Genomic DNA, 19,768 nt, shown 5'->3' with positions numbered 1-19,768 from the left:
GCACTTTTTAATGTGTTTGTTTTGAAATAATTGGATAAGAATCCCCGAAGGATGGGACAGGACACTGGCATAGCAGCCCAACAGATACTCCAAATAGTTCAATCACATGAGGTTTAAATCCCAGGAAGCCTGAGATTGGTTAAAGGTTGCCCTTTAATGTATTCACTTTGCTATTTGCTTTGAATTCCCAATCTTCTCTGTTCTGTGACTGAAGATGCTGCACTATGGTTTCCAGAGCATCACCAATACTCTTTTACCTCAGCTGGTCACTCACTCTTCAGGGGGATAATTAAATCATCTCCACAGCCATGTATGTCAACTGCCTGACTGAAAACTCACCATGACATTCTCAAACAAACCCTTCAATCCAAAAACCTTGAACCAATTTTGCTCCTTTTGAGGGATTCCTCAAAACATCAAACAACTACAGCATTGTTGATTAATACTTTGGTCAAGTTTAAAGCCCAGACCCAACTAGACAAGTATTCAAGGAGCAGGGACAAATGGGAGCCATGACCATCAACATATTTGGCCTGCATTTGATACATCCAAGCTAACCACAATGTAAGAATGGGATTACAATTTTCACCACTGTATAAAACTAGTAATAAGCCCCATCACCATTAAATGGGCAACAGTGCTGTGCCAAAACATAGAATACAACCACTGATCCTCAATGATATACCACAGCAGCAACTGACAAATGCCAAACCTTTCTCAAAACCCATGCCTGAATTACTATTGTATGCACAACTGTGCTCCCAACGGGTTCAAACTTTATAAGCTGCTGTAAGATGAGAAATGCCAGCTTTTGCCAATTGGCAGACATCCTATAGTCCTAAGCTTAACTGTTTTTCCTACATTAAAGATCCCTTCCTGTTTTTCAGCAGCCTGCAAGTCACAATCTGTGCAACGGCACAGTTAATCCTGTTTCCAATCATTTCACTTGGACAGTGTGACTCACTCAACTGCATCACACACTCCTGGAACCTGACTATAAATACTTTATGCACTTTATGCATCTACATCTCCCCAAAATTTTGAGGAAAGGCAATGCAACAGGGCTGAATTTAGTTTTGGCAATTGGGGCATGTGAGGAATTGAATAAAAAGGCAAAAAGGATAATTTGTTTCCATGTAATAAGTGCTTAATGTAATAATTCACCTGATTCCAGGCAAAACTAAACAATCTCTTTGTCTATTTAAATAAATCCTCTACAAAATGTGAACCCAGAACTGAAGGGAGATGATTGTTTTTGCATTTCAATGGACATAATAAATAGGAGCTTGCTCCACCATTTAATAAGGTCATGACTGATCTGATTGTAGCCTTAACTCCATTTTCCTGTCTTTCCCCCTTAACCCTGGTTCACGTTTATCAAAAATCTGTCCAACCTGGCCACGAATACGTTTAACGATCCAGCCTCCATTGCTCTCTATAGAAGAGAATTCCAAGATGCGCTAAGAGAAGAAATTCTTCCACATCTGCATCTTAAAATGGAAGACTCGTCATCTTTAAACTTTAGCTCCAAGGTCTAGATTCCCAATGAGGGGGAACATCCTCTCAGCATCTACCTGCCTCAAGCCCTGTCACAGTCTTCAGTTTTAATAAGATCTTCGATGCACATCAACCCAACCTGCTCAACCTTTCCCTCATAACAAGACAACCTGCATTCCAGGAATCAGCCTAGAGGACCTTCTCAAAAATGCTTCCACTGCAATTACATCCTTTCTTAAGTAAGGAGACAGAATTGGTACACACACACATCCTACAATGTGGTTGATTAGCTCAACTGGCTGGATGGGCTTGTTTACAATGCAGAACAAAACCAATAATGTGGGTTCAATTCCTGCACCAGCTGAGATTACCACAGAGGACTGTCCTTCCCAATCTCTCCCCTTGCCTGAGGCGTGGTGACCCTCAGGTTAAACCACCACCAGTTATCTCTCTAATGAGAGACTAGCCCAGTAGGACTATAGCTACTTTATTTTATCTTAAAAAGGAATGATGTGGTATGCTTTTGCTGTAAACATCTGGGACATTGAAATTTCTTCCCTGTGCATGGCTGTTGTGTATGAAATTAACCTAAATGGTAGCATGGGCGGACTGGAGGTCTCTTTTACACTGCACTTAGCATTCATTCTGTCGAGTTGAATTGGGAAGAGTGTGGGTTTTGACTGCTCCCAACACACTTTTGCCTGTTAGCGCCTCTTAACAAGACGGAACTGATTTTACATCTTACTGCCAGGAGATGCCAGCTCTACAAGTGCTAATACTTGAAAGGCAGCTCAGTTCTTTAAAGCTGAAATATTTTTGATTTTGATAAGATAAATTTAAATTTGATTAAATTTTTTTTATTCAGGATGTTTTCTTGAATTGGATTTTTTTTAAAATCAGGAATTTTAATTTTCCTCCCTTTGATGCAATATTGGCTGTGCCTTCCAGATCGTCCTGCTGTAAAATTGGTTTGGGGACCTGTATTATATGTAACAGTGATTAATCTATAAGGTAAGAATGAATATCATAATCATTTCCAACATAAAGGAATAGCTGTCAATAAATTTTCCATGAACCTCTTTCAAAATTAGTGGACAGTACGGTTTTGGCAGGACTCAACTCTATCACGATTAAATGTAACCTAGTCAGTTTACTAGACTTATAAACTATTGTTCAATTTCGCTCAACACTCACTTAATACTACACAGTATTAAGCTACACAAGTTATCAAGTCACTTTTTAAAGATTTGTTTACATATATTTATATAGACAAAAACACTCAAAAAAGGTACACAGAATTCCAGACTTCAACCCTTTCAGGATCTCCAACCATTGCTAAACAAATCTAAAACTACCTCAGTCCTGTCTAAATAGTTAACTTCACAAAAAATACATAATGTAAGTTAATTAGAAAGAACAATTCACTGAACTAATATCAATCAATGGCATACTCCCTCCATCCTTTCCAAATAATCTGAACATCTATTATCATTAGGTTTATTTAGAACTTGGAAAATGAAGGCAATTATTTGGCACCTGAATATCTCACAGTTATCAACCCTTCACAGTCTAAAATATAACTGAGGTCCTGCTTATTTGTGTTATTCCCGTCTAACATTATGTTGCCATCTGGTAGCATCCATGGGAAAAGAAACAGAGTTAATGTTTCAAGTCTGATATGACTCTGCTTCAGAACAGTTCTGAAGATTTACATCGGACTCAAAACATTAATTCTGTTGCTCGCTCCACGAATGCTGCTACACCTGCAGAGTTTCTCCAGGATTTTCTGTTTTTACTTCAGATTTCCAACATCTGCAGTACTTTGCTTTTTCGTACCTTGCAGGTGATGCCCAATGCTACACAATGCAAGATAGTGCACATAGTGGAGAACAGGAAGATACCAACAGTGACAAACAACAGTGTAACTTAACACAGAGATAGTAAGAACTGCTGATGCTGGAGTCAGTATAACTTAAGTTATTGCTAGGCTTCATCCTCGTCAAAAATTCCAAAGATAGACTTGTCATAATTGGTACCTCGTCGCCCACAATTGGGATCAAGTGCTTACTTTTTTTGTGTCGATTTGATATTTGACAGTCCAATATTTGCCCTGGCTTAACAACTTAACTGAATTGTTTTTGTTTTAAAAATAGCTACACATTGAGCTTTAGCTCTTTTTAACTTTTCTTTTGACTTCCTTAACTATTTCTGTCAACAATAACGTATAATCCACTTCCAATGTGAGTCTTGAACATTAATCCCTGCCAAGATGATTTTAAGATGTTGTGTTTCATTATAAATGAACACTAGGCAGTCAGAATCGACTGCAATGTCATCAGTGGCAGATGGCATAATTACAGATGTCATTCTGTTAAACAGAGAGAATGGAGATTTTATAACAGTATTTACTGTCTCTCTAGTTTATGCCTGGATAATTAGTGATAATTGCAGTCCTGTGCTAACATTAAAAACTGGCTGGAAACTGTTGATCAGAGAATGGACAAGGTCAGGAGACTGTGAAAAATTGCTAACATGTGATGATACCATGTTCACTCAATGGGCTGCTCTCATCCGGGTCACTAAAGCTAATGGAACTGTCCTCTTCCAGTTCCTCCTCTAACTGCAGGCTCCCTAACGAGAAGGTTTTCCTAGGCAATGGTGAGGAGTTTACAGCAATGGGATTCTCCAAAACCAGCAGCTGGCTGAGTGACTGAACTGCCTCTGAGTCAGAGTCGCTGGATTCTGTCCCACTGCTGGTGGACCCATCCATCACCTGACTCACCGCTGCGTGGTCTGAGAGGCCAGCTGGGAATAGACTCTGAATTGGCGGACTTGGCCTTGTTAACACGGCAGGGAAAAGGCTATTGGCCACAGATCTACCCTCTGAATGTAGCACTTTAGGTGAGCAGAGTCTGCGCTGCATACCTGTCCTGTATTCGTTCAGTGGAGTAGAGGCCATATGGCTGAGGATAAATGGATCAGTCTCTGACCTGTTTCGGTTGCTGTAAACCCTCAGTCTATGTGTTGGGCTTAAAACTGTGGAATAGCTATTATAATCATGGTGGCTGTGTGTATGGCTGTCTGTATTTTCTGGTCTATACCTACAGTGGCCATTCTGTACAATTGAGCCCTTGGATCCTGCTTTGTTAACACTGACATTGGGACTGGACCCTTTAGGGGACAGACTGATTGGAGAAGCTGAAGGACTACAGCTTTCTGATCCACGAAATACCTCATGAAGCAAGGAGCTGTGTCTGGGCATTGGAGGCGTCCTCTTATTGCAGAAGGACAACTGGGCCAGTTCCTCATCCATCAACTCTTCCCTTATATGGAGCGGAGAATCCTCAAATCGGAAATCAGGAGAGCCCCTATATCTACGGCGAGCCACACCTTCATCCATTTCCCCAAAGTATTCGCTGCTGCTAAGCTCATCCTCATAATTGTCATTTGTTTTTGACCGCGACCTGTTGATCCACCCTCTGATCAAGTCATGCTCACTATCTATATCACTGCAGTCAATGTAAGGAATGGAAGAGCTGCTTCCATGAGCAGCTCGAGATGCTGGACCTGCATTCTGTTGTTCCCGTTGGGTCTTCGGCTGGTGAACATTGTCCCTCATGGTGTCCTCCTGTATGTCTCTCCTCGGGCTGCCCGATGGTGATGCACTCTTCTGCTCAACCCTGTCTTTATCTGTTGTCTGGGAGACTCCCAGATCCTTCCTTGGGCTAGGAGACGGTGCTCCAGTCGATGCTGACCGCTCCCCAAAAGAAAGACTACCGCTCTGAAAAGATAAGAGACATCTTGGAAACAAGTAATCAGTAAAAATACTTCAGCTAAACTTTTACTCTCAAAACCGTCAGCGATTTCTTTCGTCTAGTTTTGAAAGAACACAAGACAAAGGCAGTCAGTCTGATCAATATACTATTCAATACGATCACGGCTGATCTTCAGCTTCAAACCCACTTTCCTGCCCACTCTCCACATCCCATCATTCCCTGTAAACCAAGATCTCTCCACCCCCAGCCTTGAATATATTCAACAAGGGAATATCCACCGTCCTCTGTGGTAACAGAGTTTCAAAGATTCATCAGCCCCTGAAGAAATAATTCCACGTCTCAGTCAGAAATGATTGGTTCCTAATCCTGAGAAGTGATGAACACTTGCTAAGGGATGTAAAGTACATTTCAGTACCTCATTCTTCCTCAAGGGAGATCCTTGTTGTTTATGGATTGCTTAATCATGGGTTATGGCACAATGTCACTGTGGGACATGGCTAGCTAGCAAGGGTCTGAAAACCACCATGGCCACAAAATGGATGGAACGCATTCTGCTGTTGTTATTCAACAGTACATTGTTGTGGTTATCTAGCCAATGAGTGAAGCAACAGCCCTTCACAGCTCACCAACCACTCCTCCACCCCCCAGCCCACTCCAGTACCTCACTTAAACAGTCATTACTCACAAACAGGTTCTGACATTGAAACTGTTCGCCCAACATCAACACTTGTGCCTTCCAAAAGGATGATGGCAGTAATGACCAGGGTCTCTCAGATGTAAGTGCAATGCTTTAACTTTGGCCAAGGTCAGCGAACTCAACACACAGACCAGGGATGAAAAGTTCCTTGCTCTGTCTGCTCTGTTCATTTTTCACTTGGCTTCTGCCCATTAGGAAATAAGCAACAGAAATGAACTAACAGAAGGAATTAGTCTTAATGTTTTTTGCAAAGTGTGTTGGCTTTTATAACTCTGCAATGTCAGCGATACACAATGATCATCAGTCTACCCAAAGACAGCTAGTATGGATTTTGAGTTCAATTCAGAAACTTTCCGTCTCGGTAGCAGATCAATTCACAATATTTAATTAATCGTATCTCCCCGCTCTTCCTCCATTATCTTCCATCGGTTCTCTAAAACAGACACTTTGCAGCCCTAGCATCCTACTTCACCCTGAAGTAAGCTATTAAACATGTAGCAATGTTATCACAACATCAGCTTTCACCTTCATAACACCGCCTGTCTCCACCCCTACCTTGGCTCATCTGATACTGAAACACTCAATGCTACCTGCGTTACCTCCAGGCGTGACAATCCCGATGCTCTGCTGTCTACTCTCTCTCAGTGCACCACTGCAACTTTCACCTTGGCCCAAACTCTGCTGCCTGTGTCCTATTTTGTACCAAGTCCTAGTTCCTCCCTGTGCAACTTGACCTACGTGAGGTCCCAGTTTGGCAATGCCCCAATTTTAAAATGCTCAACCTTGTTTTCAAATCTTTCTTTGGCAACGTCTTTTCTATACCTGTAGCCTCATCCCTCCTTAATCACTTCCCTCCAATTCTGACACCTGGCACAGCTCCACTGTTGGAAGACGTGCCTTAAACAGCCTTGGGTCGAAGTTCTAGAATTCCACCCCAAAACTCCTCGACCTCTTTCACCAATTTTAGATGCTGTTTCAAATATATTTCTTTCACCAATCCTAATACCTTTGTACGTGGCTCAGTCTCAAATTTGGTCTGATAACACTCCTGTGAAGTGCCTTGGGATTTTTTTTATGGCATTAAAGACACCATACAAATGCAAACAATTGTTGACCTCAACCTGGCACTCCCACCGCAAGGGGCGATTGGCTGGTGATGGGAACTTGGCTGCTCTTGTAACTCTCACTCTCCCTATTAATGAAGCTGGAGGTCAACTACCTTAACATTGGACAGGGATTGAAGTGGAAACTTGATGTGTGACCCACTTCTATATAAATTAGTGTATTGAATAAATAAAACTCGGAGTCAAATTTCCAGGGGGAAAAAAAAAATGAATGATTTGGTATAGGCACAGAATATTAAATCCAGCACCCTCAGGACTGAAACTGTTCTATATTTTGGACGTGTAGAGATTATGGATGGTGTCGCTCTGGCTGTGGGCAGTTCAAGTCAAGCCAGAGGCAGTGAGGTCAAGGGTGCCTTTGAGTATGAGATAGAGCGGTAAAGCGAAGCATCAGAGCAAGCAAGTAGTGTGGAACCACCCTGCGCCTATGTAGCACCTAGCACAATTGTCCAGGTAAGTTTTTTTTTTACTCAATTAAAATTGTTGTGTGGAAAAAGTTTTAAATGTCCAATTTTTGGATACTGCCCATTTTTGGGATGGCAAAATTTATGGTACTCTTCCTATATTTTCAAAAAACTGAAGTTTGATATTTTCAAATATTGTACACAAGAGTTTTTTTGACAAGAACCACTTGTGATTTATAACTGCTTGCATGAACAAGCAAAGCTCAAAAGTTACAGGCAAACAACATTGAATGAAGCCATTTGTCCCTTCCTGCCTGCTCTTTGAAAAGGCTTTCGAATTAGTCTCACTCTCTTTTCCCCATAGCTCTGTAATTTCTTCCATTTCAAGTATTTATCCAACGCCCTTTGAGAGTTACGAGTGAAGCTGTTTCCAACTTGACTTTGCGGGCAGCACATTTCCAATCGTTAATGTCTCTTGGGCTCTTGTGCCAATCATCTTAAATCTATGGCCTCTGGCTACTAACTCTTCTGCCAATGGAAACATATTTCTCCTTATTTTACATTCTTCTTTTCAAGGGATAATTTAAAAAGCAGATTGCCAGCTGTCTGCTAGATTGTTCCACGTCTTGTGTCAGGATTGACCATCCCATAATCACAGCACATTCCTCCCATTATGTCACGAGCATTTGAGTGGATCAATGGAAATTCCTTTCAAATAAACAGTCCTCCACTGAAATAGAAATCTCTTCTAGAAAATACTTGATTTACTGACTTGTTTTGGCACCAGTGACGGATGTTCAGGCAAACTTTGGATGGATCGCATTTTACTATGTTTCCTGAAAATGAAATAAAGGGTAAGATGAGTATGCAGCAGTATTAGTGACAACGATTAATCTGAATAAGTAACTCATTTCCACACACACACCCCGGAAATAAGTATTAGTGACAGGCGAAAATTTTAATGAGTAAAGCCGAGTGCAGAAATCACCACTCCCTACGACATGATTCTGGTTTGAGACAATCATGTGTGTCCATGCGCTGCTGACACTCCCACAGTTGAGCAGTGGAGCAAGACACAGATAAAGAACAACAATAAACAGACCAGAGGAGAAAGGAACACAGGTTAAAAGAGAAAAATGAGAGGATGAGTGAGAGAGAAGAGCAGGAAAAGAAACAAAAATGGATACAATTCTTGCAGCACAATTGACCTCATTCTCTCAGTGTTTTAATGAGCATCAAGGTCATAAGAAATAGGGGATACAGCTGGCCATTCAATCATTCGAGCCTTTTTCAATATTCGATAATATCATGGCTGATCTTCTGCCTCAACTCCATTTGCCCTCGATCCCCATATCCCATCATTCACTTAATGCCTAAAAAATCAATCAATCTCAATCTTGAATATTCTCGATGAGTGAGCTCTGGGGAAGAGAATTCCAAAGATTGAGAAATGCTCTGAGATTAGCTGGAAGGCAGATTCCATTTGGGAATACTCTGATACATCCACACTGTTTCAAACACTGTCCCCTACATTTCCAGCTCTAACTACTTAAGTCTCATTAACTTGTCTCATCAAACAAGAAATTATTCATGGTTTGTTGTTGATTCTAAAAGCTTATTCTTTTTATTGACTGTGCATTATCTGTGTTTAGACTGTAGAACAATGAACAGTGACCAATTATCTTTCTGTATCAGTTCACTATTAGAAACTTATTTACAACTCTAATGCACTACTGTACACAAGAGGATGTTGCATTGGTACCAAAATGCAACAAAGGCATCCAATACAAAAATAATAGAAAATATTCACCAGGTCACAAAGCATCCATGGAGAGAGTAACGTGCATTTATAAGTGCCATTAGGTAATGAAGCATTACAGAAGAGATTATTAAACAAGATTTGAAACTGAACAACACAGAAAGAGAGCTATTAGAAGACTAAAGGCTTGGCCAGACAGGTAGGTGTTGAGGAGCACCTTAAAAAGAGGACAGAGAGAGATGAGGGAGAGATAGAAAGATGGAGAGAATTAGGGAGGGAATTCCAGACCTTGCAGCTTTGACATCTGAAAGTAAGGCTATCACTGAGAGAGGCAGAGTTAGAAGGGCAGAATTCTCAGAAAGTACCAGGGAGGTACAAAGAGGAGAAAGTCAATGTTTAATTTTGATTGAAACTTGAAATTTTAACTTGGTTTTTCTCTGTCCTTAGATGCTGCCCAATTTTGTTGCAAGATCTGCAGCATTTTTCTTTTGACAACAGCAAATCATTTCAACTAGTTTCAGTGATCTTTTTCCTGACTTTGCTGGTTCCGACAGGATAAAGGCGCATACGCAAATGGAACAATGGTAGAATAGACAGAAAAACATACTTACCTTTCAAACTGTATCTTTTTGTACCCTCCTTCTTTAACATAATCCAGGAGCTGCTTCTGAGTTCTCCCACTAGAATAAAGAAAAAAGGGTTACTCATAAGACTGTGTTCTTCCTGTGACCTGAGACCTTAAGTGAGCCCTGCGCAGAGGAGGGTGGGGCCCACCGTGGATCTCGAGCGGCTGGGATCTAGCGCGAGTGCAGATGGCGGCAATGACGAGCGGCGATCACGGGTGAAGGATGGCGAGGGTCTGCAAGGGATGGCGGCAGCGGTGACGTGGTGGTCAGGACCGAAGCCTCGCAAGCAGCAGTAAAGTCTGGCGAGTACAGGTGGGTGATAGCCCAGTGCGGGTGAAAGCGAGCCTTCTTGGAGAAACCCAGCTTGGAGCGTCTGTAGGCCCATGGTTCAAGAACGGGCTGTAATGTTTGACATTTTGACTTTATTTCTCTATTTTTCTACTTCTATGCTAAGAAGACTGTAGTGCTGAACTTTTTAAAACTTATTTCTTTATTTCTCTACTTCTGTAACTGAGATTTTGTACCTAGCTACTTTGTACCTAAGATGGAGCAGTGTGTGGCAACACTGTACACTTTTCATTGTACTCTTGTACCTCGCACTTGAGTACACATGACAATAAAACCTAAATTTAAATCTAGAAGTGCATGTGGGTTTTTGCTGCAATTAGTATGGGTTTCAGATCCCCAGATGGAGAATTAGCCCCTTATGTTTCTGCTGGATTTCCCTTCGTAATTCTGTAAATATTCTCTCTTCGGGTAATTTTGCAATTCTTTGTAAGCCATGACTGGGTCTGAATCCACTAACTTCATTAACAAAAAATGCATATCTTCACACCACATTACTTTCCATCGCCTCGAATCAATCAGTTTCCTGTCATTCTCAGCCCTTCCACCAACAGGAACAGTTTCTCCCCATCTGCTCTGTCCAGACTGTTTGTAAACCTGGATCATCTCTCTTTTCTCCACTGCGGAAAGTCCAATCAATCGTAACTGAAGCTCCTCATTGCTAGGAATATTTATCCAATCCCCGCTGTAAGTTGTTATTGGGACTACTTCTACTGCCCTTTCTGACAACACATTCCAGATCATAACTCAAAAATTCTCCTCTCTCCCTCTCTTGTTTCTTTTCCCAATCATCTTTTGCCTGCATCTTCTTGTTACTGACTCACCTCCCATTCCTGCCGCTGCAGATTGTTTCTCTTTATTTACTCTGTTACGATTCTTCATGATTTTGAAGATCTTTCTGAGATGTCCACTTCACCTTCTCTGCTTTAAAGGAAAATAATCCCATCTTCTCCATTTTCTGGGCAAGGAGGTGAAGGTTGAGTAAAGGGATAAAAATTCCTTGTCTACTGCTCTTGGGCCTAGTCTCAGAGAGGTCTTTGAATCAGCTAGTGTAAGAAACCTGAACTCTTTGAGGAAAGGGAAAATATTTGCATTTATAAGAAGTGTTGTTTGTGACCACCACGCACTTCAAAACCATTCAAGTACTTTTGAAGAGTAGACACTGTTGTGATGTAGGAAATGCAGCAGCCAATTTGCACACAGAAAGCTCCCACAAACAACAATGATAATGGCCAGGTAATCTGCTTTAACGATGTTGATTGAGGAATAAATGTTATCCCAGGACATTTGGGATAACTTCGTGCCCTTTGTTGAGACAGTAAGTGTGGGATCTTTTACATTTATCGGAGAGAGCTGATGGACCCTTGCTTTTAACACCTCATCCAAAAGATCTGACAATGCAGCACACCTTAAGTACAGCACTCAAGTGTCAGCCCCAGTTTTTGTGTTGAAGTCCTGGAATGGGACTTGAACCAGGAGAGCCTGAGGTGGGAGCGTTACCAACTGAAACACAATGGGAATGGCATGTGACACAGTCCGTTAAAAGGAGAAAAAATTTGGAAAATAACAAGATCCCTCGCCAGAACAGAATCAGTTGAACAGAACAAAGGCACGATATAAATTAAAATAACATTGAAGATCTGGAGGAATGTAGAATATGATTACCTAAATCTGAAAGAGGACCCTCGACTGAATAGAATGGGCTTGGGTTTTGGTTTGGGTTCTTCCAACAGTCGAAAGAAGGCATGATACTCAACACAAATCTTCCAGAAAGCCTTGCAGGAATCACGACTGGCCATAGAAAATTCCAAGGTGTCCTGGCAGGACTGCAACAGCAAGACAGAAAGGCAAACATCATCTCGCACTCACTCAAATGCAACTCACAATAACAGGTAACAAAGCAGAAAGGAGCTACAAGGCCTCTGGGTAAGAACACACTCACGTTCATTTCTGGGCGAAATTTAATCAGAAAGCGTTTCCTCTTAAAACTCAGCTTGCGAACCTTGGCCCAATTGAATGAATTGATTTTATTGTTACCCTGCATCAGAAATATGAAAGGGTCAGTTTAATTCTGACTAAGACAAGAAAAATGGCCCAAGCTACATTTTGTTAGATTTGTATTTAACAACTATTACCTGGAAAACTATGATCCCGGCATGAGACACAGACAGGTTGATCTTTGTGCCCTCTCTGTCCTTTGCACAATGTTGCCGAATCCCATACATTTCTAATCTTCTAGCGATCTCAAGGAGCTGATAGTCAGAAGCAGCAGGTGTGTGCCCACTTTGGGGTAGGGAGGAGGTGTAAAGAGAACATCATACAATTTCAGAGCGTGTTAAACCGCCAACTTCAATTGTGCATTCATTCCAACGCACCACCTGCCAACTCTCTCACAACCCAGGCTCCAAACCTCCAGTATTTTATTCTGTCAGTACTCACTTCAGCAGAATTGCTCCTTCGATTCTTTTGCAAGGCTGGGCAAAGACTATCCACCAGGGAGGGCACAACCCAGCAAAGACAGCGATTCCTATTTTCCTGTCTCAGAATTTGGGTGTCCAAGTGACAACTTGCATTTATATAGCACTCTCAACATAGTAACGTATCCAAGGTCAAAGGGTCCCTCATCAAGCTTAATAAGGTCATGGATACTTCGGCAGTTTAACTTATCATCCCTTTGTTCTCACAGGTACCCAGTCAAGCGAGGCCTCCATTTTAAAATTCTCATTCTTATTTTTAATTTTAAATTGGCTTTCATGGGCTGCCCTCTCTCTCTCTAACTTCTTCCAGTCCAATAACCCTCAGAGATCTGTGCTCTTCCAGTCATTAATTGCAGTGGTTTTGCAACTGAAAAATTAGAATGTCTACAAATTTTCTTCTGTAGAAGATCTGTGTTGTCTACAGTATGGAGTTGAGTTTCACAGACTGAGTGTCCTGCATGCCTTTCACATTTCGGAGCTTCTGCCAAGGTAACAGCTTTATCTGGGTGCAACCAGATTGTCCAATTTTGAGGATGAGTGAGTTGTAGCTGTAACAACAACTGACATTTATATAGAACCTTTAATATAGTAAAATAGCCCAGGACAAACAAAATTCCACACTGAGCCACACAGAGGTCAGGCGATGTGACCTCAGTCATGGTTGAAGTAGCAGATTTTAAAGAGCGCCTTAAAGCAGGAGAGGGATGCAGAGAGATTTAGGGAGGGAACTCCACTGCTTAGGGCCCAGGCTGCTGTAGCTATTGCTGCTATTAGAGGAGCAATGAAAATCATAGCAAAAGGCTGGAAGTGGACGAGGGCAAAAACTCAGAATGCTACCTAAAAGGGCAAAGTCCAATGTGAACGCTCCATTCTGAATAGTCCACTTACACTCTTTTTCAACGGGACAGGAATGTCTGGGTCAGCATTCAATGACCATCCCTAACTGCCCTGGAGAAGGGTATTGATCTGCCTTCTTAAATCACCGCAATCCACCGGGAGCAGAGAAACCCACGATACTGTTAAGGAAAGGAATTCCCATATTTTGACCCAGCAAAAGCGAAGGAATAGCAATATCATTACAAGTTGGGATAGTGTATGGCTTGGAGGGTAACTCACAGCGAGTGGCGCTTGCACGCATTTACTCGGCTTCTCCTTCGAGGTGGTGAAGGTCACAGGTTTGGAAAGTGCTGTCGAAGGATGCATCTTGTAGGTGGTACACTCTGCTGTCATTAAATATCAGTGATGGAGGGATTGAAGTTTGTACGTGGTGTCAATCAAGCAGGCTGCTCTGTCCTGAATGGTGTTAAACTTACTGAGTGATCTTGGAGCTACACTCAGGCAAGTGGACAGCATACCATTAAACTGACAGGTGGTGAGCTATTCACTGCAGAATTCCTGACCTCTGACCTGCTCTTGTAGCCACAATATTTATATGGCTGGTCCGGTTCAGCTTCTAGTCAATGTAAATCTCCCAGAATGCTGGTAATGGGGAATTCAGTAATGGTAATGCCATTGAATGTCAAGGCGCAATGATTAGATTCTATCTTGTTGGAAATGGTCATTGCCTTGCATTTATGTGGTGCTTATGTGGCTCATCACTATCACTTTAAGCCAGGTCTCGCTGCGTATGAACATGGACAGCTTCAGTGTCTGAACAGCCATAAATGGCGCTGAACATTGTGCAGTCACCAGCAAACATCCCGACTTCTGACCTTATGGAAGAAAGGTCATTTTTGAAGTAACTGAAAACAACGGGGTGGAGGACACTACCGTGCGGAACAGTGGGGTTCTTGTGTCAGAGCGGCTATGTCCCTATCTCTGCACCAAGAGGTCTGTGCTCAAGTTCAGGGGGCTCCAGAGGAGTGTAATAACATCTCTGACCAGGTTGATCAGAAATATCTACCATGAGGAACTCCTGAAGAGATGTCCTGCAACTGAAATGATGACCTCAATAACCACAGCCTTTGTACTTGTAAGACTCCAAGCAGCATGATAGCTCAATTCTCTCTAAGAGCACATCACGACAGCTCAGTCACCTTCTAACTATTCTTGATCCTGCTGTTTATAACAGTTTGGGCTGTTTCATGAAATGTAATTTCCATTCAAACATTTGAATTTTTAAAAATATTTTACAGCAGGCACCAGCAAATCAAATTGATTTTTCGAGTTTTTCCATTTATCAGTTCATTGCTTTGTGAAACAGTGTGACTGCTGAAATTCTGCTAGGATATTTGAAAGGAGCACATTAATTTTACTGCTAACATTTAAACAGTACCTTTGCTCCAAATAAATTCCAGTGCTGTCACATCACATCTCTCACCATTTGGTGTGATGCGTATGTCAAATCAAACTCCTGGGATCCCACAGTTCCATGTGCTTCCAGTGCTAGTCTTATGCAAATCCCACACAAAATATGCTTTCTTTTCTATTCAGATAATGAAATCCGTGCTGCAAATTTAACCTCCACGATGAAGCTGGTAGTGGAAAGGGCTAGTGACATGACAAAAAAAGAAGCCTCACCTTTTGTCAATATCAAAACGGGAGGCCATTCAGGCCATCAAGCCAGTTCCAGCGTTCAAAGTATGGCTGGTCTGTATCTTTATTCAATCTACCTGCTATAGTTCTAATACATTTAACACTCCTTCATAACAAAGATTCACTCTCCTGTTTCCTCCCTAGCTCTGAAACCTTCCACAACTCAAGAACGCAGAGCACTGATGCTCATTTGCAAGGAGTCTTGTTTCACGGTGGCTCAGTGGTTAGCCCTGCTGTCTGAAAGTGCCAGGGACTCGGGACTAAGGATTACACCCTTAGGCAACTGTCTGTGTGGTTTGCAAGTTCTCCCAACGTCTGTGTGGGTTTCCTCTGGGTGCTCCGGTTTCCTCCCACAGCCCAAAGGTGCGCAGGCTAGATGCATTTGCCATGCTAAATTGCCCATTGTGCAGGCTAGGTGGATTAACCATGGAAAAAGCAGGGTTACATGGATAAGGCAGGGGGATGGGTCTCAATGGGATTCTCTCTGGAGGGTCAGTGTGGACTCGATGGGCCAAATGACCTGCTTCCCCACTGTAGGGATGCTATGATTCTTGCACTTACTCAATTGACAACATCAAGATGTAAGGAATTTTCTGACAATAAAATGTAGGTTCCATTAAGAATTTGATAAATTGGTAGCAGTCTCGCAGTTGGGGATCTTTTACATGTATCCGAGGTAGTAGCTTCCTCAGGACAAAGGCCTGGATCTTCCCCACGATGGGCAGGCTCGGCTTCGAGGTGAAAATGGCAGACCAACCAAAACATTGGAGGCCCTGCCCCTGAAATTGGCACTCCCTATTTTCACAGAAGCGTTTCACAATCCACGTGTACATTTTATGGTGACTGCTGGTCATTTCATTCATCAGCTGCCTCCACTTCTGTGTGGCTTTGGTAGCCCAGGAATGTGACACCCAAAGTGTGCACAGTAGATCTGGGGAACAACAGGTTCTGTACTTCACGCACATTTTTGGATAGCCATGTATGGTCCAGAGACATCTTTAGGGAGATTAGGTGACTGGGGGAGGTAAGATGCCTTTTGGAATGGGTAAAAGTAGGCAAGAATATCTGTAAACAATGTGTAAACTAATTTTAATCGTCAACAGACCTGTCAAAATTAATTGTAAAGAGGACCTATAGAAAGGAACTAACAAGGCAATGAACAGTCTCTTTTTTAAATTTGTTCATGAGATATGACTTTTGCTGGCTGGGTCAGCATTCACTGCCCATCCCCAACTGAAGTCAAAGAGAAGAAACTCAAGAGTCAACAACATTACTGGAAGTCTGGAGTCATGGGAAAGCCAGACCAGACAAGGACAGCAGACATCCTTCCCTGAAAGACATTAGGGAACCAAATGGGTTTTTACAACAATGATCGCCATTAGATTAACTTTTTATTCTAGGTTTTTTAAGTTGTATTCAAATTTCACACTCAGCTTACGCTGGGATTTGAACCTACGTCCTCAGAACATTGGCTTGGTGCTCAGGATTACTAATCTAGTGACATCACCACCATTATGTCCTTATCCTGTCCTTTTAAATCATTGAAATAAGAGCCTGGAGGGTTTAAAAAAAAAATCATTGTTTGATCTTTCACGCTGAGTGTTGAAAGATTGTTACGCACTCTTTGAAAAAGGCCTAAAAATGAATTCCAATGTTTGTTGTTATAAGGGATTATGTTTTTGAATGAAAAGTTTATTGTTATAAGGATGATGTAGTTGAATGAATGTAAACGTAGTACATTTCTAGAACATAGAACAGTACAGCCCAGTACAGGCCCTTCGGCCCACGATGTTGTGCCGACCTATTATCCTACTCTAAGATTAAACTACCCTGCATACCATACATTTTACTATGAGCCATGTGTCTATCTAAAAGTTGCTTAAATGTCCCTAATGTATCTTTCATGAATAAATATGTTTTTTCAACACAGTAATTTATTTTGGAACTTTATTTTACAGAACTTTATTCAATATCAGTTCTGCATGGATCCTGAGGTCTATCCATTATGGATACTGGGTGCATGGCATGTGTAAGGGAAAATATGGTGGTAGGTGGGACATGAGTTAACATGACCTGGCCCAGGACAGCATTGGGCTATAAAGGGATTTGGGGTAGTGCATAGAGGGCTATAAATTGGAATGTGGTTACACAATGTCCATAAGGGTGGTTAGAGGGACATAGAGGCCATAAAAAGTCATGTTGAGGGTAGAAGGGCATAGGTTGGCATAAGGGATATAAAAGGCCATGGTGGAGTAGGTACAGGGGTACCTTTTGAATATGGGTTATGAGAGTCATTTGGATTAGGTTAAGGAGCATAGTTTGACATGGAAGGTACAAAGGACCACGGTTTGCAGGTGTAGAGACATATGGTAGCCTGTGGTATAAGTGGTTATGGGCTGGGTAGAGGGCATGAGTTGGCATGGACGAGGCATGGGGAGTGAATGGGAGCAGTAGGGAGTTGAGAGGGCTAGAGGTATGTTTTCCTGAAGCATCAACATAGTGCAAGTGCACAGAGACTAGCCTCCCACCCAGCCTGCCTCCACAGCCTCTAACCCCCTTCTCACATCCAAGGGTCACCTGCCCTTAGTTCTAACATAGCCTGCCACCCCAGGCTGAAAGTCCTGACCCCTGGGCAGCCATTTTTAAAAGTCAGGAGTCACAGAGGTAGAAATTCTCGAGTCTGTGCACAGAATTTGCAGATAAATATTTGGGCCTATATCTGCATTGCATGATACACTGCATCCTTTTGTAAACAGAAAACATAACCACGTCCACTTAAAGATGAGCGACAACGGAGACACTCAATGGTCGGACAGATATAGGAGATAGAACACACCTGTGTTTGTAGACTCAAAAATCTTCATTGCATTCTCTTAAATTGTCAAAGCTTGGGTTGCAGATCTTTTTAGATTATGAAACGCTTAGAATCTACACACTCCATCAATTCATTAACGACAAGCTGGGTCACAAACATCATACAGCACAGTGAATTGTCACTGTCATCATCAATTCCCCCTTTTATTGACATAACGTCCCCTTCACCACTCAATTTGGCAGTTAGAAACAGAATCAGACATTGTCTATATGACCTAAATTTAAGATCGCCATTCTGACCACAATACTGTACAGAGCAGGACTTAAATACCTACACATGCCTGCGATGAAATTCCGCTATCTTATCCACCAGGGCATCTTGCTGAGGTATGTACTTGTTTTTCTCTAAGTGCTCACGGATAAGCGTTTCATCAAAATCCCCAATTTCCGCTGCAATAAAAAAGTATTGAAGTGTTAGTGCCATCAGTACAAACACACTGTTTTCTTTTACTCCCTATTGTTTTTTTTGTTAAAATGTCTCATGCCTCACTCTGGTCAGTAAATTAGGACACAGCTCAGGGAATCCCAACCCACTTGAACTTGTGAAATCACCTTCACCAGCATGTGACGATCCACGTTGGGGAGCTGTACACAGAAGTAAGTTACCAGCCTGCAGCAGCTATCATATCCACTCGCTAATAAAATCTCACAGCGACTATTCAGCCCATCGTACCTGTGGAAGCTCCTTCAAAAGAGATATTCAATTCGAAGGATATGAGAAAAGACAGAGGTTGCCAGTGCCATAGATGCACTGGCTAAAAGTGCGGCTGGTTCTGGAGAACAGATCTTGTGCTACTTCAGGAATGCTGCGAAGGTCCAAAGCCTTACAGTGCCTTATGCCTTCAGCCATTTTTCCATTGCTCACATGGAGCGAACTGAATGTGTGAAGTCTAGCATCTGTGCTGCTGCACACACCTCATGAGGAGGCTGAGAAGGATCGTCCACTCAGCATTCTTGGCCGGCGACTGTTGCAAATACTTAGCCTCATCCTTTGCACTGACATGGCGGGCTCCCCACCCCATCGTTGGTGAAGCTTCCTCGCTCTCATGCCAAAACAGGATAATCGGTGTCAAATTCACTCACACTGGATAATATGAGACACCAGAAGAGCTGCACTAGTGTCATTACATGTCATCCTTCCTGAGGCCAGGTCCTGTTTGATTTGCAAGGCAAAGAGGTACCTGCAAAATATTAAAACAAAAACAAATCAGTCATCTTGCTGCAATGAATAACTCTTGCACACTATCCACTTCTGATGCGTAACATCCTACAATTCAGGAGTTAGCCATTTGGTCCATCTTGTGTGTACTGGCTATTCAATTCGTCCCATTTACTTGCGCTTCAGTGCAGACTTGAAAATGTTCCTTTCATAAATATTCATTTCATCCTCCTTTTCAAAGTTACTCTTGGAATCTGCTTCCACTACTTCTTTACATTCCAGGTCAGAATTCATTGCATTAAAAAAAATTCTTCCCTGGATCTTTTGGTAATCGCTTCAAACCTCTGTCCACTGTTCACTGAAGATCAGGACCGTAAGACACTGCAGAGAATTGTGAACACACGCAAGCCAACCTCCCATTACTGACCCCACCTATACTCCTCCCTGCCTAGCGAAAGGCAGCCAACATAATCAAGGACCCCCTCTCACCCCAGT

The 19,768-nt window shown here is 42.2% G+C and overlaps 1 protein-coding gene across 1 annotated transcript in view; it reads right to left on the bottom strand.

Annotated features, from left to right (window-relative positions):
• LOC109914997 (FERM, RhoGEF (ARHGEF) and pleckstrin domain protein 1 (chondrocyte-derived)) overlaps positions 1-19,567 on the bottom strand; it is an 89,324-nt gene extending 69,757 nt beyond the window's left edge. The window contains exons 1-9 of the mRNA XM_048598408.1: positions 19,449-19,567; positions 19,198-19,295; positions 18,390-18,504; positions 12,364-12,511; positions 12,171-12,266; positions 11,894-12,054; positions 9,869-9,937; positions 8,271-8,334; positions 5,065-5,278 (exon numbers count right to left, since the gene is read on the bottom strand). Coding sequence (XP_048454365.1) covers positions 5,065-5,278; positions 8,271-8,334; positions 9,869-9,937; positions 11,894-12,054; positions 12,171-12,266; positions 12,364-12,511; positions 18,390-18,504; positions 19,198-19,295; positions 19,449-19,567 — 1,084 coding nt within the window. The remainder of the gene's footprint in view (positions 1-5,064; positions 5,279-8,270; positions 8,335-9,868; positions 9,938-11,893; positions 12,055-12,170; positions 12,267-12,363; positions 12,512-18,389; positions 18,505-19,197; positions 19,296-19,448) is intronic.
• Positions 19,568-19,768: the final 201 nt, after the last annotated feature.

The sequence above is a fragment of the Rhincodon typus genome, chromosome 6 (assembly GCF_021869965.1).
Source record: "Rhincodon typus isolate 14 chromosome 6, sRhiTyp1.1, whole genome shotgun sequence".
Taxonomy (NCBI): Eukaryota; Metazoa; Chordata; class Chondrichthyes; order Orectolobiformes; family Rhincodontidae; genus Rhincodon; species Rhincodon typus.
Note: the sequence above shows the minus strand (reverse complement) of the source record. Positions and strands in the feature narration are given on the sequence as shown.